Source organism: Acanthopagrus latus, chromosome 13, assembly GCF_904848185.1.
Source record: "Acanthopagrus latus isolate v.2019 chromosome 13, fAcaLat1.1, whole genome shotgun sequence".
Taxonomy (NCBI): Eukaryota; Metazoa; Chordata; class Actinopteri; order Spariformes; family Sparidae; genus Acanthopagrus; species Acanthopagrus latus.
Genome location: NC_051051.1, coordinates 21,088,026 through 21,115,353, shown reverse-complemented (window position 1 = coordinate 21,115,353; position 27,328 = coordinate 21,088,026). Strand labels below are relative to the sequence as shown.

The 27,328-nt window shown below is 41.4% G+C and overlaps 2 protein-coding genes across 5 annotated transcripts in view; both read left to right on the top strand.

Moving 5' to 3' along the window:
- The window catches only part of tlcd3a (TLC domain containing 3A), a 36,275-nt gene extending 25,155 nt beyond the window's left edge, over window positions 1-11,120 (top strand). The window contains exons 5-6 of one of the 2 annotated variants that reach the window (XM_037118926.1): window positions 652-901; window positions 10,985-11,120. In XM_037118926.1, the coding sequence (XP_036974821.1) occupies window positions 652-901; window positions 10,985-10,989 (255 nt within the window). In that variant the 3' untranslated portion in view covers window positions 10,990-11,120. Of the gene's footprint in view, window positions 1-651; window positions 8,885-10,984 lie in introns of those variants that run through there. The other variant, XM_037118925.1, reaches the window with a different exon arrangement.
- A 1,635-nt stretch (window positions 11,121-12,755) lies between these two features.
- LOC119030686 (smoothelin-like protein 2) lies at window positions 12,756-26,980 on the top strand. 3 transcript variants are annotated; one of them, XM_037118455.1, is made up of 15 exons: window positions 12,756-13,377; window positions 15,320-15,504; window positions 15,635-16,516; window positions 22,161-22,230; window positions 22,317-22,466; window positions 22,565-22,723; window positions 22,820-22,987; window positions 24,458-24,667; window positions 24,791-24,931; window positions 25,123-25,185; window positions 25,312-25,369; window positions 25,486-25,611; window positions 25,710-25,824; window positions 26,158-26,309; window positions 26,407-26,980. In XM_037118455.1, the coding sequence occupies exons 3-15, from the start codon at window positions 15,989-15,991 to the stop codon at window positions 26,531-26,533; spliced, it is 2,067 nt and encodes a 688-aa protein (XP_036974350.1). In that variant the 5' UTR covers window positions 12,756-13,377; window positions 15,320-15,504; window positions 15,635-15,988; the 3' UTR covers window positions 26,534-26,980. The 3 variants fall into 3 exon arrangements, with proteins under 3 accessions (XP_036974350.1, XP_036974351.1, XP_036974349.1); XM_037118454.1 differs by lacking the exon at window positions 12,756-13,377 and having other exon boundaries at window positions 14,844-15,504; XM_037118456.1 differs by lacking the exons at window positions 12,756-13,377; window positions 22,820-22,987 and having other exon boundaries at window positions 14,843-15,504.
- Window positions 26,981-27,328: the final 348 nt, after the last annotated feature.

Below are 27,328 nucleotides of genomic sequence, written 5' to 3'. Positions count from 1 at the left end.
ACAGTGGCTCCTGCAGAAAGACATTGTACCATGCCAATCAAAACTGATCAGGATTGGCCCAGGAACATGACAAAGAGCTCCAGACATTGATGTTGTCACTGAGTTCCCTAGATCAAAATCAGAACACGAATCTCTTGGACACACCGGGTAAAATCAGGTTCATAGAGGCTTCGCGTTGCAACCCACATGACTCAAAGGATCCACCTGCTGAACACCAAAGAACACTCCCCAAAGGTCCTATGACAATGTCTTGAGGTGTCTGAGCCAAGTTTGATCCACTGTGGGGCTTCCTAGGATCTGATCCCACAAGTGTTTGATTGGATTGGGATTTGGGGAATTCAGGGAGCAAGGTCAACTCCACAGCTCTGTTGTGGCTGATCTGTGTATAAGTTTAAATGTAATATATTCACAGTACACATGATGATGTTTATGCCTGGTCACATCAGAAAGTGGAGCAGCAAAGTTATTCTGCATGTCTTTTGGCTACTTGTTCCCTCAAAAGTCAGAAGTGTCGAGACACCTAGGTTGTCAAAGTTTAAGTACATACAAGTTGATATTTGGAACAAACTTATAATATATATTTTTTATTTCACCATGTCTTTAAGTTCTACTTTAAATTCTACCCCTCCCTCTTTTTGTCTCCTCCACCAGCTCAGCCTCCAGGACTGCTGGCTGCACAAGGCAAATGGTGGTATGGTACTGCTCACCTTCTTTATGTGCCGCATCGCCCTCTTCCCATACATGTACTGGGTGTACGGGCAACACTATGGTATCCCACTCTACAGCGTTCCTTTCCACCTGCCGCTGACTGCCAACCTGGGCAACTCGTGCATCCTGGCACCACAGCTCTACTGGTTCATCCTGCTTTGCCGAAAGGGCTTCCGTCTGTACAAGCGTAGCCGTATGCAAGACTCGTCTCCTGCTGCCACTATCACTGACAATTCTAAGGATGATTGATATCCAGTTCACGATTGCTCGCTCAAGACGCACACTCAGCTACTAATGCAACTACTTCTGCAAAGGCACTAGATTGACTTAACACATTTCAAACCCCACCATTGTACTGTAGTACACCAGGACTGCCTGCTCTTGTCCCACAACTCCTGGGCATTCTCCACACAGTCTAACTCCTCTGTTACAAATCTGCTGCCTACGTGGACCTCTCCACTGATCCAATTCTACTACTGAAGTTTGATGATTTGGAGTTTTTGTTTTGGATTTGGCTCCTTCCTGGATCGTGGTGAAGTGCTACGTTGCGTTTGTTAACATTTACAACACTGAAGAAGGATCATGTTTGCTTCACTGCGAATAAAACATGGAGTAAAAGCACTAGAAACTGAAGAAGAGCCTCCGTGGAGAGACATTATCTTATCTCCTCCTCTTACTGTGTTTACAGCCTCTGCTGATTTGGAAGGTCTGTTACAGTGTGTGAGAGAGTCGCTGTTACTACAGGATGTATTTATTTTGATGGTTTTTGCTGTAATGTGTCGGATAGTTTTTTCCTCTCCCATCCATTCACTAATCATGCTGAAGAGAAAGATTAGGAAAAGTGGTGGGTGGGATACAAATCCAGGCAGTATTTGCAGGAATAACTGATGAATACATGTCACCTCATCCACATTTTAGAGCTAAAAACAGCTTCATTTGCTAAAACCCTGTTAATGTGATAGGTTCTGAGTTCTTACCCTATTAATTTTGTTTTCCCATACAGCATGTCAACATGGCATCAGTTTGCAAATCTCCTTGTTCACCTCCGTAACATCCAGCACACTTTTACAGCCCTTGTATGGCTCCTTTGTTTACAGAAGCCATCTCCTTCAACAGGGTGCTAGCTCTGTATGAGTAGTGTATCCCCAGGAATTAACGGTGCACTCAAGTTCTTTGGAAACTTCCATTATAACAAAGTTTCAGGAATTCATTCTGGCAATATCCTCCTCTTATGGCGCCAGGAGAACGGTGGCACCAACAAAGGATTACCTCTGTTGTGGGACCCATTTTACTTTTTTGCAAAATCAAGTCATTTCATATGAAAGCATGGCGTATATAACTTCAAAGTTTGGTCAAGACCTCAAATGGATCAATGCTCTCAATGTCTAAATAGTACTATAAAGCCATGATGGGATAAGATATGGCCCTCTGTTGCAAAAAGTTGTCTTTTTGCACTAACAAACAAATTCAGCATTTTCTGTAACTATTGCATATCTGAGGATTTTTACCACTTTACCCACTTCTTCTGGTTCCTTGCTACTGAAAAATTCTATCTTTTGAATCCATAAATCTCTGTCTAGATGACACTGGAGCATTGTGGCTGCCATAGAAACATCGCAATGCTAACAGCCCAGGCTGGGGACGATAAAGTCTTTGAGGCTCACTTACAGACTGATATTAAAGCTGCTGGAGATTTTTAAAAAGTCGATCGATTCTGCTCATCAGGCCACACATGCCCCATATCCTCCAACTTAGTTCTGGTTCTTGAACTGGTACCATTCCTTGAGCCTTGGTGGAAATGCAAGCTAGTTTACTAGATAGCTCCAATTCTGAACGGAACCATCGTATTCACAAGCCCTTTTCGCACTGCCTTTTCAAGGCAGGAAAAACTGGCCATTATTCTGCCTTGCCATCTGTATAAAAGTTACAAAGGCAGAATGGGGGGACAGCTTAATTTTGTCTCTAATCCGCCAGCAGTGGTAGTAACCAAGCTTTAACAGATGCAAATGGACAGCCCATTGAAATGACATACCATGGCTGCTTGGTTTAGTATAAAAACAAAAAAAAAAGGCGATGTAGAAGCGAACCTCACTGTGTAAAAGGGGCTAATGATGCCCAGTGCACAACGACCTTCGGCTCGCGCATCAGTTCAAGGTAAACCTGCTATTCTCTGGTTGCAAACCAATTCATTTTGGTCGAAAGGCTCAGAAAGCTTAAAATTTGGTACATGAACTGAGACAGGACTGGTTCCATCTTGGTAGAAAGCCCTCAGAGGGGGTAATGAGGACACGGTGTTGCTCCATGTGGGGCGAACTCAGGGCCAAGGTCAGAGCAATAAGGTGGCCAGTGGCTCACCAGGGCAAACTCAAACAGAGCATTAGAATTTTTGAGCAACTAGCCTGAAAACATCGTGGCTGTCAGGAGAGATTATTCCTGAAACGTATCTGTAGACTACTTAAGAGATGACATCCAGCAGTAAACTGTTTAGTTTCCCTGAGGCTCCAGAGTTTTATATGCACCTGTCTATCATCTGTTGCATTGAACACTTCACACAGGGCTGTGTATATACATATACTACATGTTTTTAGAAAATTACGTCAAGTTTTAGTTTCGTCTCACACAAAAGTTTTAAAATGTAAAGCTATATCTAGACATTACAGGTAGAACTAAGAGGACCATTTTTTATCAAGCAAAGCAGTTATTTTTTGTTGGATTCACAGTTGCATAAAGACATTTATCGTAAAGGCATTTATGAGAGATAATCAATGCTTCACTTTTAATCTTGAATATTATTTCGTCATATCAAAGAATAGATGGAGGATGTTATTTTCAAAAGAATGACACAAGATGTAGACCCTGAGTATTAACTCCTTGGATATTATTCTTGGTCATTCAAGCTTTATAGTGAACTAACTGATTAAATCTGTGCCGTTAATGGCCTTTTTTTAATGTCCTGCAAATTCAATCTATGCAAAAAAGAGGCTGCTGCGGTGCATGTATACCACATTAATGTCAAGTTATATCAGATGAATCCACGCCTCCGTATGTGTTCTTTTTTCTTCTTTTGGGACCATTCATTTATTTCTCCTGTGCATTTCTACTGGGACTCCACACCACAAACATGGTCTCGTGTTGCATTACAGTTGAGTTGAAATTTATTTGCTTTTCTTTCAAATCTTCCTCACTGGTGTTTTGATTAATTCAAGTTCATATAATGCTGAAAAAAGTGTAAACTGATGATTTTTAACAACTTTTCTAGCAATATACGGACAAGTTTACAACTGCAGCTCAGTTTACAAAACGGGCTGAGTTTTCCTGTTTGCATACTGACCTCAGAAGGTTGTGACTTTTTCAAAAACATCAAGTTTGAACTAAACTAATACTTTTGAATCAATCTGAATGAAACTTAATAATAATCCTTATAATAATGCCTAATCCTTACCTTTGTTGTAGATTTGACATGGCTAACAAGGTAACAAGCTTTGTTGCTATTTTAACATTAAGTCCATTTTTAAAAGGCAGCAAACTGTCTTTCCTTCATCTGCTTTTTTGTATTTCTGTTTTAGGATCTAAAGAAATTCTTCCACATGTTACTTTCTCAGATGCTTTTGTGTCATGATGGCTGTTTCCATTTTGCGTTAAAGCAAGCGTTATGGCATCTCCTTAATATAGCAGCCACTGTGAATCTAGCGATGATTGTGGAATCGTTGTGAATTCAGAAACATGGTTCAGTTTTACGATAGTACAGACAGTCTGTCAGACTTTGATGAGCAAATGAAAGGCCCAATTTGTAAGAAAGTTTATTTTTGAGTCTCATTCCAAACTCGTCAGATACTGACTCTCTGGGATGGCGGTGACAGCATTTGATGTTAACAATTAATTAACTTACAAATTAGGCCTTTAAAGAAGAGTTAAAGTCACAACTGCCAAATTCACAAATGTAAACAAGGCAGAAAGCATGGAACATACATGGCAACAATTGCCACCAAACGCTACTGGCCGTACCAGACCAAGAAAGGCTGGAGAGGCAAAACGCCCAAGTGTGTTTATGGAACAGAGGTATGCTCTTGCCGGCGGGGCCCCATAACTTTAGGGCTCCTTTGATTCCCGAAAGAAGGCAAACGTCTCAACTTTCAAGCATCAAGACCGCTGAAATGACCAGTGTGCCGCTGTTGCATTGTGGACCCTGTAGTAGATCTGGGTCTCGAACTTTGATACTGATTATGGCACTGACTGAATTGCCTAAAGTTGAAAAATGTCTTGGCATTTGATACTAAATTTCAACAACTGAGGGGTTAATCTCATTAGATTCATTGAGCCAACAAGCATGCAGCATGCCTGTTGTCCTAAGATTTAATAGTGCTGGCGATTGGCTGTCACGAGGCATGCGGGAAAAACACGAGGTTGTGGCCAGAGACGTTCTGGAGCCGTTATCAAAGTCAAGCCATGGGAACCGGTATCGGAGCTTCTGTAACGATACCCAGCCCTGTGCTGCAGTGATGCTGTGCCATGCGTGGCGATCTTGCAGTACGTTTCTGCCCCTCGCTATGGCAAACGCATCGATATCCATGTCAGGTCGGGACAGCAGCGTGGGGAGAAAAGGTGATGAGTGTTCTTGTTGGTCGACAGACTGTTTGCTGACGAGCAGCGTGAGGAAGAGGCAGTAAGGAGAGCCGAGCTGCTGAATGATGGGCTTGTTTGTCTGGTTTGGCTGCAGCCCAGCAGAGTGCAGGCCTCTTTTGTGCACTGCTGACCAGGCCACTCTTACTGGAAACATCCCAGGCTCTTTGTCCTGATTTCAGCCCAACTCTCCCACACATTTTTCTTTGCTGTCCTATTCACCCGCAGCCTCTTACAGTACACTGTACACTCTCCAGATTTGTTACCCGTACTTTACACTTCCATAACAGGCTATAACTATCAATTTTACTCTGTAAATATCTCCTCTTACATTTCCTGTTTTCTATCAGGGTACTCCAGGTAGTATACCCAGGCTTCTGATGAGCTGTTTACATGACTCGGATACTTCAAAAAAACCCAGATCATAACCAGGACACTATTGTGCCGGTCATTCCTTTTAAAATCATGCGTCACCTCCCTTCCAGCCTCCATCCCCCCCATCACTCCTGCTCCTGTCTTCCGCTTTAACTCATCCCTTGGCTGATGTGCTCCTCAGTGATAGAAAGTCGCTGAGAGCGTTAGCAGAGCAGAGCGAGCCCTCCCTCCCCTCTGCTGCCATCTGTCGTCAAGATTATCTGCTTGTCCTCTCAGCAGTTTACAGGCAGGACTATTTGGGATTACTAGGGCCAGGCAGGCATTTCCTGCAATTCATACATCTCATTTTTTTTTCTCGGTTTTTCCACCAACATGACATAACCCTCCTCTTAATACCCTGAAATACATATACATATGGAGTGGTTTCACTTGTTGTTTTTATGATAACAATTTGATTCAGAGTTGGAAGAAACATTTATACCATCATGACACAAAACTCTCCGAGTTGCAGTTCCTTCACACTCAAGTCAAGCTTGCTGTGATAGTTTTTGCCCCATCTTTACTTTTGCTTGAATCACTTGAAGATGTTCAGAAAGTCACTTTGCCCAGGACTCTTGAGTTTGACAGGTCCACTTGACAGTCACAGAGACTGTCAGATTTGACAGGCAGTTAAGGAAATATCCGTCCCACTTGACAGACAGTCGAGGGGAACCACTACCGATGGAGGAGATGAAATTTGACCATTAAGATTTGATCAGCAGTCTGCATGCTTAGAAATCATGGAATAAATATAGAAAAATATGACATTCCACAATTGATCATAATCACCAAATGTTCTGTCTTCTCTTTTCTCTCATCTTGTTTTACTGGTAATCATAAAAGGAAACTATATATATTTGTAAGGGTGTGTGACTGTGTCCAAAATTCAAATGTAATTTCGTAAAACGGCCATATCTGATGACTTCCCGATGCGTGATTTTAATAAAGAAGACAATATCTGATGATGTTGGCCCGAAACCTGCTACACTTAAGCCGACTACAATGTTTCATAGCCAAGGGAAGACAAGCCACATTACATCCATCGCTAGCAGTCTGGATCGCTGCCTCATGCAGTCATGTTGCACACAAACTGATCCCAAACGTGAGAATCCCTCACAAAGAATCATGAAAGGCTCCAGGCATGCAGAGTACACATATCTTAACACGTGATAGATTCTTACTGTAGAAAGTCTTAAGTTCATCCTCTTTGCTCAGGGTTTGATGAAGTTAGCATATGTGTGTGTATAGAGGTTTATTGTAAGCAGATGAAACTGAGATTGATTCTGAAGATGATCACATCTAGAATGGTATGCTGTTTCTTTTCTATATGATATTTTTTAAAAGATTTTTTTTCTTCCTTGTAGATTTTTTTTTTCTTCTTCTATTTATGCTTTCTGACACGGCTTGTGATACTTCTAAGGGTTGGTAAACCAAAGACTGTCTGGCACATAATCACAGTTCCTGTAGCGATATAAAGAGAGATACATTTCATTTTCTGTATTTTACACATATTGTAGATGCTGTCACTCACTTCCCATTTACAAAATAACTACCCTTCAGTCTTATCCTCTTTATCGGACTCCCAGAGGGTGACCAACTTGTCGGATGCGTGATGATGTTTTTACTCCATGATACATAGTTTGACTGATAAACTTTTGATTTATCCATAACACAAACATAGTAACATTAAAAAAAAAAGAAAAAAAAAAAGATATGCTTTGTTTTCTTTGTGGTAGTCAGCCTATGCAGGAATGTGACTTCTATTGAATGGGAACATTGGCACCAAAATCAACACGGCATTGGCCTAGCCATGCTAATGCAGTTTGGCTTAGGCAACACCCTTCTTGATAAGACTATTTTGAGTGACTGGCTGAATGATTGTAGAGTTCATGCAAACACTGACACTAAATGTTTTTGTGGATAAAGTTATGTGTTTATGAGTTATACGCATGCTAAAATGTGCTAGCAAGCAGCATGCCACCACAAAATTTACCACCACACTGTACCACTTTAGCACATTGTTACAGTAGGTTTAGAGGTCCTTTTGAGTCCTAGCAAGAATTGTGCTAACACTAATATAACATTCCTACATAATTCTCACTTTGGCTAGAGTCATCATTAGTTTCAAGCTAACACTTAATTAATGTTGAGTGGTTGTTCCAAGCTAATGCCTCTTTTGAAATTACCAAGTTTTAGTAGCCTTGAAGCTAACATTTTGGTGCAGCAGTTGTCCTCTTGTTAATGTCTTTGTAAATGACAGAACTTCCAATGCTTACACTCAAGTGGTTGTCCCAAGCTAACACTGTTTTTCATATTACCAAGTTATGGTAGACTATATGCTACCATTTTAGCACAATAGTCATGAACTTGCTAATGCTATTTTGAGTGAGAGTTCACCGATGCTAATTTGCGTCGGCGGTTGTTCCAAGCAAACGACCTATCCTGCATGCTGCCATTTTGGTGTAATATTTGTCCTCTTGCTAACATAATTTTTCAATAATCAATCTTCATGCTAACATTTTATCACTTACAAACATATTAGCAAGGCTACTGCCACTGATCTTGTAGCATTACTGAAAACCAGTGACATCCTTTAGGGTTAGCATCTGTCCATCTTTAGAAAGTTTCTCTATAATGCATTTTATAAGCTTCAACATGTTCCCACGATAGCCTTCTCTGTCGTAAGCTAAATGGCTATCTGCTGCTCTGAGCATCTACTTGTAAAATTTGAGCCCCTTATCATTTTAACAAATTTTAACTATAAACAAAAACTGTCTTGTTAGCTTTCATCAAGTTCAGTTCCCATGATGTTTGGATAGCCCTCCTGTGTCAGAACAAAGAGGGGAGATGTTGGAGGATGCGAACACCTTCAATTCAGATTAAAGATGGCATGTCTCTTTAAAAGATGCTGTAATCCTTGTTATCGTCAACAAGCAGGGAAACAACCATGGAAGGTTCTGGTGTCTATGTTCCCATCATTCGCTATAGATTAGGTTGTACACATATTTGGAGTTGCTGCTGATTGTTGGGATGGGAACGGGATCTCTTTTGCAACCCGTGACACTTATTTGTTTGAGTTTGCTGCTTTGTGTTCACACATTGGTTCTGGGTTGGTCCCTCTCTCCTACAGGGAGTCCAGGATTTGGGCTGGGGGTGAGTTTGGCAGTAGGGTTTATGTGTTTCCACTGACATACTAGACAGTGAATTTTGATAAAGGCTGGATAACAGTTTCTAAAGCTAGAAAGGTTCTAAAAATTGTGGTCTAATGCGGCATTCATGTCATGTTGGATGTAAATAAGAGCTGGAGAGTAATATTTGAAGTCTTATGCTGGGATCAGACAATACAGTCGCGGCGTCTGGAACAAAAGTTTGACCTTCTGTAGCTGGGACACAAATCAGTGTACAGACAAAAATACCTTATCCAGTTTGACACTTTTACGACCACGTTAGTGACCCATAGAGGCCCAGATAGCTCCCCCATGTACAACAAGACAGTGGAAGAATTTTGTGGGCACTGTCAGGTGGAACAGTGAAGTTAGTCCTTTGTGCGTCCTTTCCCATCATGTGTAGATCAAGCTTCAATTTGCCGACATCAGTCGTCTAGTCTGCTGTGGTTTTTGGGCAATAATTTATGACTCTATAGCCTCGTTTTTATTATTTTTGTATGAGGCATCGCATTAGAAAAAAGGTTGATGGAAATGACAATATTAAAAAAATATATATATATATCCTGAGGGTGTTCCTTGATGTACTCAAGTTTGTTAAAATATGACACGTGCAGATTTGCAAATTTGACCGCTAAATTCCAGAAGGCCAACTTCGTGTGGGCTTTACCACATTGTACCCATGTACCACATTTCATACATGTGAAATAAGTCCTTGTGGTTGCATTTAGCGATTGAATTTTGTGCAATGTTTCATGATTTTTTTTTTTGCATGTTAAAGCCCTCACAAAGACGATTATATTGGAGGGGAGAATAAACATATTTTTTGCAATTTCAGTTAGGCCTTCGCATGTTTTGTGCTCGGGGCCCTATCCGCTATAATACAAAAGAGGGCCCGATTCCTGATTTTCTTTTTAGCTAAACTTCTTAACGTTATCCACTAATTCACTCACGTAGATGGAGACACGGTTTATGACTCTCAAATGGCATTGACATCATGCAGTCTGATCCCAGGATAAGTAGTAATTACATGGTGAACATGTAATTTTTGTTGCAGTTTATATAAAATGTTTCAAAAATCTGACAAAGCAAGATCATTAGAAAAAGAAAAAAAAAATGAACTTGAATCACACATAACCAATCATTTTGCCATCTAGAGTGACGTCTTTAAACACCTCAAGTGTGTTCTCTGCTCTGGTTTCTTCTGACGTGACGTGAACGCGGCATCGGGCCAACGGCGTTGAAATGTACGGATTTCTGGGTGAACTTGGAATTAAAAAAAAAAAAAAAAAAAAAAAACGCTGCAAAAATCTGTGTCGAGTGCTGGGGCTGATTTTGATCCGTGGACATTGAAACCAGATTTGGTTCTCCAGTGCCTTGTGAAAAGATCTATTTGTGATACCCGCAGAACTCGTTGTTGAAAGAGCTAAGATGGCAGGCAGTGTTTACAGGTTGTGGCTGTATTTCTAGTGTTTACTGTCGTCACGACGTCCTCACGGAGAGCTACCGTTCCAGTCATGTCGGTGTTCACGGAAATCATGAAGGAAAGTCTCATCGCTTGTTTGAAAAAGCATATAATTCATATTTAAAAACAGATCGCTATGCATTTACTGCTAGAATGAGATAAAAGTTGTTGTATTTTGATTCTGCTGAAATGAAGGCCTTTATGTTCATATTTTGTAGGATTTCATATTTTGTAGCATTTAATCTTTGTTTTCAAAATCATCACACGAATCCCATAATGTAGTTTTTTTTTTTTTTTTTTCTAAATAAACGCGGATCATTTTGAGGTTGAAACCCTTTAAAGAGTAGATAAACCGTAGTCTTGAATTTGTTTGCTGTGTTTCTGTTGTTTTTCGACCTCGTCTGTCAGAAGTGTGCGTTTTGAAGATTTGGGATTTTGAACCTTGACCTGTTGACATATCGCTCACTTGTCCCGACGTCGGGTGTCTAACTGAATCAAATGCAGCACCTTCACAACCTTTCAACACTTCCTGCCCCACATTATTTTTGATAGCATTCAAATTTTTTCATACATGTATATCGGATTTGACGCATCTGTCCTTTTTTTTTTGTAGCGTGACCTTTCTGAAGGGAAATTTCCTATCCGAGAAGAGGACGGAGACTGTTTTACGAAATAGCTCCGAAGAGTTGATTATAAGAGGAAATATGTACTGTAGCTGCAACTTGTGAATTCAGAGCACCCCTTTAAAAAACTCAATAAATTTGATTTGATAGACTGTTTTGAACACGTGTTTTGTTTTCCTTGTCTTGTTATCTGTGTCTGAAGTGCTGCTGTCATTAAAGCGAAACTCTCGCCAAAATGCAACCAAGGATTTTTTTTGTGAATGTGCCTGAGTCAAACCTTCAAGTAAAAGCATGATTACGACGAAAGAGGCACTTTTAAGATTTACTGTATTTTCGTTTTCGGATCAAACTCATTTTCAGTGGGAGTGCTACGGGCACTTTTATGCTAGCATCAAAATCGCTATTTTTAAAACACTAAGAAGGCTCGACACAACACAGAACTTTGCTCGTAGTATCACCAGGGTCTCTACACATGAACACGAGCATTGAGAACATTGTTTGTGCACACAGAGTTTACTAAAAAGAAAGTTTTTGAACAACTCACGTTAGCAGTAGCTTGTTCCGCTAGCTGCCGTCATGGCAGCCGAGAAGTATCGATGTCCTTACTAACTTGGAGGACAGTTAAGGTGGAACGCTACTGTCCTCCGGCAACAAATATCCACGCAATATCTCACGTGATTTTTCCGGCTTTTGATTTTAATTTTGTTTCTTATATGAGGCTCCTTTTTCAACATCAAGTTCAATATTGTTTTTCGCTAACGACAAAACAAAGAATTATCTGTGCATTTATATGCAACTAAGCTTTAGGAGCGGTCCACCTTAACCGTCCTCCGTTACGTCACGTTCGCCGATCGACACTTCTCACTGGCAGGACGGCGGTGAGCGGAACACGCAACTGCTAACGTGAGTGGTTCCAAAACTTTCTTTTTAGTAAAACTCTGTGTACACAAACAGTGTTCTCAGTGCTTGTGTTCATGTGTAGAGACCCTGGTGATACTACGAGCAAAGTTTCATGTTGTGTCTTAGTGTTTTAAAAATAGCGATTTTGATGCTAGCGTAAAAGTACCCTTAGCAGTCCCACTGAAAATGAGTTTGACTAACTACAATACGGTCAGTCTTGTCGTAATTATGCTTTTACATGAAGGTTTGACTCACATACATTCACAAAAAAATCCTAGGTTGCATTTTGGCGAGAGTTTCACTTTAAATGTTTTAATTTGGTTTATCTTTATCTTTATCCATGTTAGCAGACTTTCTCTTCAGTGGGGGATGATTTGTGATGATTTATGGAGCTTTATAGTAAATTTCAGCTCATGGTTTTGCTGTGTGCTCCACAACTTTCCACAATACTGACAAAATATTGATAATACTAAATAGTAAGGTGTTAAAAGGGGGCGTGATCTATTGTTTCCAACCAGGGCTGCCTCCCAAATCACTCACTAGCTACTTACTTATTTGCTATAATGACTATCCGCAATTTTATTTAAGTGTCCGAATTCTCTGGGTTTAAATGTAAGTAAGTATTCATGACACAATACTCATGATATGTTCCCCACAATAACAATATCATGATACAGTGAGCCTGTGTCATCTACGATACATCAAGATGTCTATGTGACTGAAAAGAAAAATACTTTATATCATTTATTTGAAAAAGGCCGAACTGCCAGAAAGTGGAACAGTCCTCGAGTTAAAATGTTTAAATAGATAAAAATTCATGAAAGGAGTCACAAAGTAGTCACTGTGGAAATCTGTTTAGGGCACATGCATGTTTTATTAAAAATAACTCAATTTAGTGCCAGTGTCCAGACAAGAAATCGCTTCCTTTGTCCATTACCATATATTGTCATGTCAATACTTTGTTCCTCCCCTGAATGTAAAGCGGGTGAATTCACTGATGAGATGATATACTAGTGTACGTCTGTGTCATGTTCACCGCCGCCTGCTAAAAGTCCCACCGTGCAACGCTCCACATTAAATGGATGCAAAAATCAGTCACGCAAGTCCAAAATTGTTCTGAGGCAAAATATCACACATGCTAATCGCACTCAGGCTCCCCCCCTTTCAGTTCTGATGTGGGGTTACCTGGACATATGTGGTTGATGAGGCTATAACATCCGCCTGGCCGCAAATAAAAAAAATATATAAATGTTGTCTTCTCACATTCTTTGCACTTCCCTGCTGTTGTTTTTAGAAGTGTGCGCGTTTATGAAGGGTGCAGTGTCTCTGCATGCGCATGGTGCCTGTAGGTCATCTCTCAGCTGTAATGTGATGTCGTGACCACCCAGAGGCACTGCTGACTCAAGCTGACACCTGAGGCTGAGACGCTCAGCTGCTGGAGGGAAGACAGTTTAAAGAGGGACATGGACGGGGTGTGGTGAAGGTAATTTGTCTTACACTAATTGAAAGCATAATGAATCTTACATCTGCTGGTCGAATAAGCTAGACTATGATTCTTTAAATCATTTTCAGAGAACCATATTTCTTCAAAGGTAAGATCACAAGAAATGATAACCATAACTTTATCACTGAGGTCATGTATAATGTCAACTAGTGCAGCAATGTGTATGCAGGCTGTTTTATAGAAATCTTTACAAACAGAGGCAGCTCATGAAATCCTGACGGTCAGTCAGAACACAGTAATAATACATTTTAGTGTTGTCGCGATACGATACAATATCTGCCGATATCACAAAGTCTGCCACGATACGATTTCGATTCAGTTCGATACAGGGGCATTGGATCATTATGAGATGATATCACATTCCCAATTTAACGCAACTCAACTCAAAAAAATGGGAACTACGATCACAATTTCTCTTTATTTCTTGAAGTTCGTTGGGCTCTTTGTAACAATCTGTTGCAATTTGATTATATTAATTGCGTTTTTATTGGCCTGGTGCGAGCAGACTGTAACGTCAGGTGACAATGAGACCTTCCTCCTACGAGCCTGGGGACGATTTGTCTCAGTTGTTTACTGCTGCTGGACTGTGGATTGCTCTGTGAAAATCTCTGGATTTACTGCGACAGTTCCAAAGGCTGTGACTTCACACACACACTCTAAACCACCTCCTCTCAGTGCCTCTGTCTGCTGCTCTTACAGAGAATAGCAGTAAGAAACATTAATTCAGAAATGGCTGCCGTTAATATAAACTAACAACACAGAAGTTCCACAGGGCTTCGTTAAGTTAATATTTTTAGTAGTAGGCTACTGTATGTTATTGGTTTTGTTATGTATGAATCCATTTTTGCACTATATCTGCTTACTCTGAGATTGCCAACATGACGAGAGACCAAAAGGAACGAGTGCTTCCATTTGGGAAAATACCTATTTTGAGAGAACTCAACCCTCTGCAACTTAAGGACATTTCACCGTTAGTTGAATTTGGTGTTGCGAAAATAAGCTGTCTGTTTTACATTTAATATCCAGACTCAATGTTGACTTCATAAAGATGACAATAAACACCCCAGCTCTATTGCCTGTTTAAATATGAGGTGATGCCAAAGTGGTAATAGTCTTTACTTAATATTCCTACTTCTAGATTTAAAGTAAGAGTAAAAAATACCCAATATCTAAGAATGTTTAGATCCTGAGTTACTTAATGTTGTTGTTGTTGTTTTAGTTATTTAGTTAATTAGTTAATTTGACTGGCAAATACAATAAACACTTTACTATATGATAACACACAAAATAACCTCACAAAAAAAATCAATAAATAAAGTGCAATGAAATAAAGATTAGTTAGATGCCAGCCGCAGTTCATATAATTGAATTGATAATTACAGTTATCTTTTCCCAAAGAAATTGGCTTTACAATATCTAAAAAAGATAATAATAATAATAATAACAATAATAATAATATTTTTAAATTGGTTCTTGATTGATTTAAATTTAAATATTTTACCTTTCAAAATAATTTGCATTTAAAATCAGTGTAAGAATTTAAAATGAAGGTTGAGTGGCTTGAACCAATTATGAATACTGGTCCACAAACTTAAGGACAATAGACATGGAATGGACCTCCTCTTACATACTCTGTTCTGCCTTATATTTTTAGGTAACATAAGAAATAAAAAAATATTGAAATTAAAAAAAATATTACACTATCAAAAACATAGTCTTGATGTGCATAACTTTTTTTAAAATACTTTTTGCTTCCTCATGTTTAAATCCCTTTAAATTTTGTCTTCACTTTGACTGAGGTGTTCAGCGTCTTGATATTAGCCTCCAGGAACCTGCCGTCGCACCGTCTGGTACCACCGTCTTACAAGCAGCAAAGAGACACAAAAACATTTGAATAATTCTGAGCCCTCCTCCCTGTTAGACCTTTCCCCGCCCCGTTTATGTCCCAAAATACAGAGGCGAACCTGTTGCTCCCCGGCTCTGGAGACGCAGATAGCTCAGACAACACATTGGGCCGGGGCAGCAGGGGTGGACATCTAGGAAACAAATAGTAGAAGGAAGACGGAACAAAATCGCCTGCCACCTCAGCTGGAGACCCTTCGAAAGGTTAGTTTGATCATTCCTCAAGTCCCACGTGCACTGAGAACCTGATCTGTTCATGCCTCTTTTCCCAAGATAACATTGTGCATGAGTTTTTCCATGACTTATAAATAACAACTGCTCTTACTTTGACTAGATGAGAGGGGAGTATAAGAGAAGACGCACATTAAGAAACGTCCTCCATGGATCTTGATGGGACTCCGGTAAGAGGAATCCCCCTGTGACCCTGATCAGCCTTTAAAACCCTTTGGCATCTTCAGCTTTGGTGAAAAGGTGGAATGGAGCGTGTCAGATAACTCTGAACGTTTTTCAGAAGGAAAGAATTTGTAGGAAAACCCCTTGGTCGAGAACTCAAAACTTCCAAAGGACGAGAAACAGAGAACGAACTGAAAAAGGACAAGAAAGATTTGAAGGTTTGGTTCCTGAGCTCTGAGCTGACCACCCCATCACTCATTTAACTTCTGGGGCGGTGAGAGTCGAGAAGGAAGCCATGGATGTAGCAACGGAGAGCGTTCAGGAGGCGATGGTAAGCGACGCTCTGGTTCAGTTCAAGGCCACGTTGCAAGCTGCCATCGAGGAGGTGCACGTGGATGTAAGTGCTTTCAAGCAGCGCATTGAGCAGAGGATCGAGGATCTGTGCATTTCAAACGGACCGTTGGCCGGGGCAGTGACCAAGCTGCAGGAAGAGAATGTGCAGCTCAGGGCGAAGATGGAGGCCCTCAGCCGCCTGGTGGAGGGTCTCGCTGGGGTGAATATCGAGAGGAGTCCTGCTGAAGTGAAGGGGAAGAACGGGGAGGAGAGTTTAGAGAATGGACATGCACAGCTACAGTCCACGACCCAGGAGGAGCAGAGAGGTTTGGTCACCACCAGCCAGTCCAGTTTATCCACTTCCACATACTCCGATCCATCAGGGTCAGGTGGGAATGGAGGATGGAGCCATGCTACTGCCCCTGCTTCAGTTCCCAGCTACACCCGAGCACCACCTCCATGGAGAGCAAAGAGACATGCAGAAATTAACGTGAGTATTCATTCTGCTTTTCTACAAACAGTACAGTTTAAAGAATACCTGCCTGTGGATTACAACAAAAGAGGGATAACTGCATGGATAACATTAGTGGATGTGTTTGTCCATAGGACAGCAACTGAAAAAATGTAATTGCAGATGAATCTGTGGATTATGATTATTATTGGGTTTGTAAAATGTCCAGAAAATGAAGAAAAAAACAAACAAAAAAACACTCCTCAGAGCCCCGAGTGACATCTTGTCCATCTTTGTCCAACCAAAAATTTGCACATTTATGAAGCTGGAACCAGCAAATGGTTGATATTGCTTTATTTTCTTTTTGACTCTAAATGTGACCATGATTCACAAAATGAACCTCACGCTCAATTGAAGAAGACTTAAAACTAGCGATTGAGAGCATAAACTCATCAGGAAACTGCTGACTGAGGTAATAAATCAAGTGAGCATCAGGCTCATTTTCTCATAAGCTTACATAGAATCAGACTTCCCTTTGAAACCAGTGGAATCGCCCCCTGCGGCCCATTAGAAAGAATGCAGGCTGGCACGGACTTCACTTTTCAGACCTGCGAGCTTTGTCCATATTTCAGACTGTCGATTTATTGGCTTCGGCTTGGAAGCAACATGAGGTGCTTACCATTACTAGCTGCCATCAAAGGAGCTAAACTGAACAACTTTGTTGTTGATGATGGAGCATTAAGTGATGAATCAGATGGCCACCTTATCTCAAACCGTGCTACGTCAGAGCGGAGGGCTGACGGGTGGGAAAACACCATCTGATTTCAGCGCAGAGGAATGTTGGTAGGGTTTGCGTTTCGACGGGACAGCTGGTCGTCCCTCTCAGGGTGTGTGGGGCTGGGGGTATTATTGACAGGGACGAAGATGCAATTCAACTTTCCATTCGGAGATTTGAGACTCGGATTGGCTGTGAAGCAAGATTCCTGTGCGATTAGGGCATAGAGATTTATTTATATATCTGTCTTCAGAGGGTGAGTGCGAGTGACGTCATAAAAAATGCAACACAATACGTGGACAGAAGCACGCAGTGTTGTGTCAGATACTGTCCCGGTCTGTCAGCTACATCCCTGACTGCTGACCTGATTTCACTTCCACAATTTCAGGACTTTATAACTTGAGGAAGTTAATCAGGAGCTGATCATTTAGACTTGCGGTCCTCACATCTGTACCTGTCTCCAAGGAGGAAGCTGCAGGGCTGTCGAAGTCCATACTGAGCGTGCAGAGGCTCCAAAGAGCTTCAGCCCAAACCCCAAAAATACATGTGCCCTTTGGAGGACCTGCTGTCAAAAAACAGGGTCATGAGCAGCAGAGGGCTGAGATGGGGGGTAGGGAAGGGTTTAAGTGTGTAAATGCCTGTGTGCGGTGGCAGGGTTGTTCTTAAATCCATGATGGCCAGTTTAAAGATTTATTCACTGTGATGGTAAAGGCTGTAATTGGGATATTCAAGGTTAATGACCCCAGAAAACTGAAAATAACGATATGATAGTATCTAATAATAGTACTGGCTGCTGCTGATATCACCGCTGCTCTCCAGATAAATGTTCGAGGCCGGAGCCGGAGGTTAAATATATATATTGGAGTCTAATCCTGACTCTTATCCACGTCCTCACATGGAGTTCTCGATGGATCAAGGCAGATCAGTTCATACGCACGTCTGATCTTTTGGATGTGACACCATGTTCTAATGTACCCGGTCGATGCCACAGTGACCTATGCGGTGGCATTTGGAGGGATTGCACAGTGCATCCACGCGCGCTTCGAATGCCTGACACAAGCGCAACTTTGTGGAGTAGGAAAAGGAGGTTGGAGAGAGTAAGGTGTGTCTGTTGGGAGCCAAGCGCTTGACAGTTTCCTCCACTGAACACAAGCACAGAGGTGCTGAGCCTCCTTGGCACGTCAGGGTGCTGCTGACAGATACGGAGTGGTGTGGGGATGACGTATTTTTGTAGGCTAACCGAGGAGTTAGCATCGCCTCGGATCCCTCGACAAAAAGACTACGGGATATTTGAATGGATTGTTGCTGAAAATAACCTCTGTGTCAAACACATGTTTTTGATACTTCCACGTTTTCTTCAGCAAGATAATCTTCACAGATGAACAATGCTTTTGTGATTTTTTCTTAAGTATAAATCAAATAGAAAGCTAATGTTAGGCTGCACTGTGTAAAGAGTGTCTAGTGTGTTGATGAGTCTTCATGTTGGACGTGATGACGTTTAACATCTGTAGTCTCATTTAGCCACTTGTTAGCAAGGTTTTTAAGACACCTAAGTGCTTTATAATTTAATTGTGGGACATTTAATGATGTACTTTGTGTTGTAGAACAAAATGTGAAAAGATCTGTATGACCTCATTTCGAGCATTTGCTGAAAGCCAATTTAAATACACAACTCACAGAAGCAAAAATGCATACGGATTTCCACGTTTTAGGACTACAAACGACACCACATCTGTGTGTTACTTGAGGCCACTGTGATGCAATAATTTCAACTTGCACAGATTCTGCAAGAAAAACAAAGGGTGGTCTGGCAAAAGAGTTTGGGCTAACCAAAAGATACATAACTCTGTAAAGAGAATGCCATATTTCAACTGTTTTCACTTTGACTAAGGAGGTGTCTGTTCGTTGGTTGGTTGGTTGGATTGTCAGCAATGCTATACACAAACAACCCAGTGGATTTTGACTAAACTTATATTGGAGGATGAGTCCCGATAGACCCCAGGATAGACCCCATTAACTTTAGGTGCAGATCTGGAAGAAGGATTTCTTTTCTCAGTATCTGTAACAATGCGAGAGAGAGCTTCTTTCAACTTTCCGTTAATTTCTCAGGGAATAATTCACAGATCTTAATGAAAAAAATCAGGCGTCTGGTATCTGTGGGTGAGAACAGACTGTTGTGCCTCGGCTGAGATATGCACTCTACTGAGTGCCGTTCTAGTTTAGGGGTGTTTTTTTTTGTGTGTCTAACTGAAGAATCAAGTCCAAAATCTCCTTTTAGTTTGGTTTGGTTTCCAGCTCCCAAGAATTGTCTGGCTACCAAATCCTTGTCTGTGTTCACCAGCTGGTTGCTAAGTTTGTCTGTGGGAGTGTGTTCACTTCTGAGCTTTTTCGCTCGATACAGCTGGAAAACACGATTGATAAGAGCACTAAGGCTGAGCCAAAACGGGAAGTTTTGTGTCGTAAAACTGAAACAAGGAGCAAAAAGGGTCTACAACGCTCCTCTAAACTTTATGGTTAGTATTTTAGATGTCTCAAAGTTGGGTCATTCTTGTCTGACTACACAGTGTGCATCTACCTGTTAGCTGAAAAAAAGCTAAAAACGGTTTGAGTGTTGTAAAAAGCTCAGTATGATAACTATATTATTAAATGCTGGCTTCTGTCGCTCCTCCATGGTGACAAAAACCATTTGGCTGGTAGTGTTTTCTCACTGCTGACATAATGGTCATGCCAGTGTTTATGCATTTGTCCGTCTCCAACTCGAGTACGTTTGCACGTCTCCAAGACAGAGCCACGGTGGTATGGAGGTAAACCCAGGCAGAGGTTGGAGGGATTAACAGGGTCAGACAGTCCGACTGCAATATCCTACAGGAGCTACAGTGGAACCCACAGATCACGATGGTGCTAATCTCCCTCCTGACGACCAGTTGACGGACCGGCTGAAATGACTGTATTACGTAGCTGCCAGATCACCGCGTGTGTCTGGAAAGCGAAAGACTCTGTGGGGGTGTGAGAGGGGGCAAACGCAGGCCGAGCTTCAGGCTGATATACTTAGGTGCTGTTTGAAGTGCTCGGGCTAACTTACTGATTTCCGAGGCATCCATTTGAGGCTATATTGGGATGTAAGAGGAGTGGAACGGAAACTCTTGCAAAGGGGCTGATTGCAGAATCTAAAATAGCCTCTCAGTGGGAGCATGGGTTTGTTGGCCACAGCTGTCATTAGAGGAGATGTTTTCAACTGTTAACAGCTGAAGATCACACATTTAGAGAAGTCAGCACACACACACACACACACACACACACACGGACAGATTTATCTCAGATGATAAAGGCCTAAAATTAATTTCAGCTCCACAGCGTGCAGCAGTCTGAAAGACAAAAGACCGTCTCTGTTTGTTGTGGATGAATCAGCGTTGAACCCAGTGAGTGATGTTACCACGGCAGGTGTACAAATAGCAACAGACAGTCAGCCGCGTGTCTTACATAACACATCTACCGTCCTGAGGTAATGGCTTGCAAAGGAAATGGGGTGTCTTGTAACATTTCATTTAGGTTTGTTTTATTTTATGACTCCTCTTCAAACTTGTAACACAAGTTTTCCTCTCTTTTGCTTCAGATCAGAGGTAAAAGTATTCAGATCCTTTTAAGTATCAATACAATGTAGAAATACAATCTATCCATCTTATATTATTATTATTATTTTGATTATCATTATACTTTTACAAGTATTATTATTCATATCTCATGTGGTAAAGCTATGAATGCTGCTGTATTCCTCCTCCCATCTCTCCCACAGCTATTTCCCCCCTCGCCCTCCCTAACTCCATCCCTCTCCTTGTCTCCCTCCTTTTCTCTCATTCTCTCCCTCCTTCTCTCTCCCCTTCGCACTTTCTCCCTCCCTCTCTCTTTCTCTTGCTCTCGTTCCTTCTCTCTCTCTCTCTCTCTCTCTCTCCCTCCCTCCTGTCTCTCTCCTTCTCTCTTTCTCCCTCTCTCCCTCTCTCTCTCCCCCTCTCTCTATCGCTCCCTCTCCTCTCTCCCTCATTTTACTCTATCCCATTTTCTCCCATTCTCTCTCTCTATCTCCCTCCCCTTGTCTCACTCTTGCGCCCAGTCTCTCTTTTCTCTCTCCTTCTCTCTCTCTCTTCTTGCTCTGTTCCTTCTCTCACTCTCCTCTGCTTCTCTCTCTCCTCCTCTCTCTCCCTCTCTTCCCTGTCTCTCTCTCTCTCTCTCCCCCCTCTCTCTCCTTCTGTTGTTAAATGTGTGTCTGTGACTGTAAGGACGCGCATTTAACAACAGAGTGCCTCACATCATCACTAACAATGAAGAATATAAATATAAATACACAGGAGTGTAAGACACACACGCCTCCATTGTACTCATTTCCTATTGATGACACCCCTCACCCCTCCTCACCCCTGATATATACTTGTTGGTGACCTGTTTATTGCTCTGAAATCAAAAATCATTTCTTTATCTAAGTTAGTAGAACTTTCGTGACACCTAGGCGGCTGTGGCTCAGAGGTCGAGCTAGCGTCTTGTTATCGGAAGGTCGCTGGTTCAGTTCTTTTGGTCTGCATGTGGAAGTGTCCTTGGGCAAGATACTGAACCTCAAACGGCTCCTGTTGGGCTGGTCTGCTCTATTGCATGGCAGCCACTGCCATCAGTGTATGAATGTATGTAGGAATAACTGTAAGTTGTTTGGACAAAAGCGTCTGCCAAACTCCCGCAATGTCAAATTAAGAAACACATCATCATCAGTGATCAGACCATTTCAACACTGCAAACATCAGATGAGCTAGCCCTTCACTCATTTGTATGAAGAGTACAAGGATTCCATGAAAGTCTGCTCATGAAAGTCACTAAATAATAGAACTGCATGCTTCTTTTCTAATTCCTGACTTTCCTGCACAGGGCACTGATGCCAAAGGAGAGAAAAGTGATGCCCACGTTGCCACGACTGCTCGAGAGAACGGTAAACAAGGTACGCAGCTCGTCTGAGACGTTCTCCACACAGGTAACCTGGCGAGCTGACCTCACCTGTGGCTGTGTTTGGTTGTGTCTCCTCAGAAGGCTCATCAGTGGACTCCGATGCAGTCCAAACTGTTGGGGCCATTCCTCAGTCTCACAGGCCTCTCACCGCCTCCATGAAGCCAAGTCCAGAGTCTTCTGCCTTAACTGACTCTGTTCAGTCCAACGTGGAAACTGCCAACGCACCTGGTCAGTTGGGTTATATTTTACAAATTACATTATATGCTTTGTAATGCTTTATATTCAGAGACAGAAGCATGATTGATCTTTTTTTTTTTTACTTCCAGACCAGGAGGATTCAGGTCCTCTGAACAAACCCCATCTTCCCCTCACTGCGATGAAAAAGTCCAGCTGTGAAGCTCCAGCTGTTCCTCACTCTCCCGCGTCTGTTCCCAGAGCAACAAAAGAAACTCCGGCACAGTCAGTCGAGACTCCTGCTCAGTCTGGTGAGCAGAAAATCGAACTCTGTCTCGTGAATCAATGCGCTTCCTCATTAATGAGGAATCCGCTGTTTCTGTAAACAAACACATCACTCGTTACAGATGAACCCCAGCCTCATCTCCCTGTCACTGCCATGAAAAGCAAACTCAGTCCTGAGAGTCTGACTGCTACCAAACCTGCCCAGTCTCCAACAGCTGTGCCTAAAGCAACTGTCCATTCTCCAACAGAGGCTCCAACAGGAGAGGCAGGGGAATATCCTTTTGTAAGAGGTCGGTCCTTGACAAACTCTAAGACTGTGGAGATGCATTCATAGGTTTTGATCCATGACATGCATGTGAATTTCGAGTGCTTACGTCGCAGCAAATATCCTAGCGATTAATTTGACATAACTAATTATGTAATAAACCGATAAAAAATGAGTTATTTTGTGACTCTTATCTTAAATAGAGAGGGTAAGATTATATCCTACAGACAGCTACCTGAGGTGAAGGGACAAGTCGCTTCAATCCAAGACTGTAATCAACTTTTCTCAGCGTTACCACAAAAATGAATTAAAGAAAAGATAAGACTTGAGTCCTCACCAGGGAAACTCACTTGTTACAAAAATAGAATAACAGAAAAAAAATAGAACTAAAGATAATAAAAAATCAGAAAGGCCCATATACACTGGTGTTAAAAGAAATTAAATTAATAAAAGTGTGTGTATTTCTGATTTTATTTTAAAAGAACCGTAGAAAATTCAGAATAAATGGGAACACGTTTTGACACACCTCATTATATTAAATGATATATGTAATATCCGTGTGCAAGGATTTCAAAATATATATAGTTCTTATTGAAAAAAAAAAACCCGATTCATACATACATGCAGGGAACGTGTCTTTTGTTTGCAGCTTTGGTAACAATTACATTCAATTAGTGAGCAACATATTTTGGTGCTGCCCTCTAGTGGCATGACACGAACAAGTAGAAATCAACCCTTGAGTTTCGCAGCACTCTAGAGTGGGAACATTAGCTGCAGGAACCAAGGACAGTGTATAACATGTCCTGCGATGATGGGAAATACTCAGGGGTGATAATCTGATGGAATCAACTGAAATAAATGACAAAGTTAAATGTGCTTTAGTTCAGACTTGGGGATTCATTTTTCATTATTATTAAAGCATTCTATTTGAATTATTTGTGTGTTTTAGATTTAGCTTCTTAGTCTGAAAATGCGCATTTTATTCAGAAATGTCCCCTTTTCTAGTTTTTCCTTTTTACGTTTTGTTCGCTGTTCTTTTGTTGAATTCACTCACACATGGACGGACAATTCAACTGCTTCCCTATTTTGTTTTTCCAACGATCACCACCACTCTCAGCTTCGCCATCTCTCCAACTGCACTTCAGAACCGCTTAAGGCATCATATTTACAGAAAACTCCCACTAAATTACCACTTCAATTCCTCTTATTATTCCTCTTTCGGGCCTGTCATTTTAACTTCTTTAGGAATTGTATTTCACATGCTACTTAAGCTTTTTCGGTATTTCAAGATAATTTAGTATAATTTCATTATACAAAACAGGATTGCATAACGAAATGAAACATACATACAGTTATAAGGCGATAAATGGGAACACATTTTCATTACATTTCTGCTGGGTGAATGTAAACAGCAGCAACTAGACCGTGATGATAATGTGGTCGGCATCTGATTTTTTTTTCCAGTGATGGTTCCATTCTGTCTTTGCTTGTGCAGGTGCATCTCTAGCAAAGGAGTCGAGGACGCAGCTATCCCAGGAGCAGTCGGGTTCTGTATCTCAGGCCCATTTTCCTCTCACAGCTGTGACCAAAAGCAGCTCTGAGACCTCCGCTGCGTCCAAACCCGACCAGACTCCCGCTGCCGTACCGAATCCTTCAGTACCAGAGTCACCGACGGTGAAGAGAGGCGTATACCCGTTCAAACATGGTGAGGACAATTCCATGATATTGAAATGACTGAAGGTGCACAAAATGATCATCAAAGCAAGCTTGAATTGTTGACTCATATATGTACAGTAACAGCTTTGTGCTTTATCTCTCTCTTCATTAGATGCCACTCAACCCAAGCCACACTTGACTCTCTCCGCCATGAACACATCCAACACAGAGTCGTCAACCACAGCTCAGTCTTCAGGTATCTCAGCGTCACAGGATCCCGCCGTGAAACCTGGGGAATATCCCTTTAAGCGGGGTGAGTTCAACCGAGGACAGGATCTGCCTGTCAAATAAAGGTCATGGGAAGTTCCTTGTTTATTTTTTTTAATCTCCATTCCTCCTCACTTTGTCTTGCATATTTTATGAGATTTCTTTATTTTCCGTACTTTTAATTTTCCCATCATTCTCCTTTTTTTTTTTTTTTTTGGTCTTGTCTCATTAAATCAGTACCCATTCTCAAGACACCCAGTCCCAGTCTAAAGAGAAGTGTCAGCTTTCCTCAGCCTGCAGGTAAAATATAGTAAACCCTCAATAGGGCTGGTTATACAAGTCATTTTACAAAGCTTTTTTTTTCCCCCCCTCATTTTGTGTCTTTTAATCTCATGACACTGGCTCTTCTTTTCATGGTTTCTGCAGAAAAATTACTTCCCTCCAAATCAATCATAAAATCTGGCTTCTCACCTAATCTGGACAAGTAAGTCGCGACCACGAAACCTGTTAACTATTCTTAAATTGCCTTCATGCAACGGAAACATCTTTTCAATGTATGGCAGCTTCTGTTCGATGTGCTTTTCACTGTTCTCTCCACAGGAAAGTGAACAAGACAGGTGGGGTGGAGTTTAAGCAGGATTTGATAAAATCACAAACACTCCCACGCTCCAATGGGGCGCAGGCCAAACGGGCCATGTTTGAGAGGATGAACTCGGAGCCTACAAAGTGAGTGTCTTTAAAATAATCTCGTTTTCATCCTGGTCCACACCTTCAGATATCATCCCAGATATCGCATAACATTGAGTTGTAATTCTGTCGAACAGACCGAAGGATTCGAAGCCGAAACTGAAGCGCTCCCAGAGTTTTGGAATGTCCAGCGCCAGTGGCATCAAACAGATCCTGTTGGAGTGGTGCCGCTCAAAAACCATCGGCTATCAGGTACGACGATGGAATATTTTTCACTCAAAAATAAAAATTCTGTTCCTTAAAAATGTCATTAAAAAAGTCTGTTTTAAGTAAGGCCCGCAAAGTCTTTTAATTTCCTGAAAAATCCTCTTAGGTTGGCAAAAGAGGAACTTGTAGATATAAGACAATGCGTCAGAAAACACAAAATAATCGTGAAGTAGCTGCTAAGATGCTTTTCTCTCATCTCCCACGACACAGTCTCACAGCAGTGTAGAGAAGAGATAAATGAGAGCAACGGAATGAAACGCATGAAAGAAAAATGCATGCGAAAGATTAAACGTGATGCCGTTGTCATCCGTCTCTCAGAACATAGACATCCAGAACTTCTCGTCCAGCTGGAGCGATGGGATGGCGTTCTGCGCTCTGGTCCACTCTTTCTTCCCTCTGGAGTTTGATTACAACACGCTGGACGCCGCAAACCGCAGACACAACCTCCAGCTGGCCTTCACCACCGCAGAGTAAGCTGCTGAGGGAAGAAGTAGCCTATACTGGTGGCTGTACCATTTACTGTGTTTGTAAAATCTGACACTTTTACCATCAACTTTTGTGTTTCAGGGAGCAGGCTGACTGCCTCCGTCTGATCGAGGTGGAGGACATGCTGGACATGGGGGACAAGCCAGACCCCATGTGTGTGTTCACATACGTCCAGTCCCTCTACAACCACCTGAAGAAGTTCGAGTAACTCTGTATCAGAGTAGATTACACAGCCTAGATTGTTATTAACCACAGTGTGCCATGAACACTTTGAACGAGCCAACTATTGTGGAGCCTCTTGGTTTTACACAGTGTGTGTGTATTCAACAGTTTTCCTTGAGAATTCACAGCTGACACTGATTCTTAAAATGCAGTTATCTTATGACATGTATTGTGATGTGTGTGGCTCTAAGGTTTTTATGTAGCTCTCAGTTCAATGATGCTGTAATCAAGGTTAATTAGTTAAAGAAATATGAATTTGTTATAGCTGATGTGTTTGGGAACAGGTGCAATGTTACAAACCAAAGATTTATGAATATGAACCAGTGTAGAGATGCTCCAGTGACAATAAACTGGAGTACTGCCCAAGTTGAGTCTTGAAATATGGCGAAATAAAGCAATTTTATAGTATTTTCCTAGCATTGTTAATTGTGATAAATCGCTGCAAAGACTGTTATGGTCAAAAGGTGAAGTGTAAGTATAATTCTGAGAATAATTCAACTAACTGTGTGACACATTCAGGTTGCCATGACAGTCGCCTAGACTGCGGGCTATATTTCACTTACACTATCAAACAATATGATTTTAGTCATAAATCACATCGTGCCAATCAGTAACAAGTCAAGAAAAACGTCTATACATTTATCCATCTGACGAGGAAGACCATGAGATGTGGTCGAAAGCTCAAACATAAACAAACAAAACAAAAAACAGAAACTGGACTTTCAGTTAAGATATTTTTATATCAGCATATGACAGGGAATTATTTAATTGTTTATATGTA

Coding starts and splice junctions, on each gene's coding strand:
- LOC119030686 (XM_037118455.1), top strand. CDS start 15,989: ATGGATGTAGCAACGGAGAGCGTTCAGGAGGCGATGGTAAGCGACGCT. Junction 22,724..22,819: donor CGAGACTCCTGCTCAGTCTG/GTGAGCAGAAAA, acceptor CACTCGTTACAG/ATGAACCCCAGCCTCATCTC. Junction 24,668..24,790: donor CGTATACCCGTTCAAACATG/GTGAGGACAATT, acceptor TCTCTTCATTAG/ATGCCACTCAACCCAAGCCA.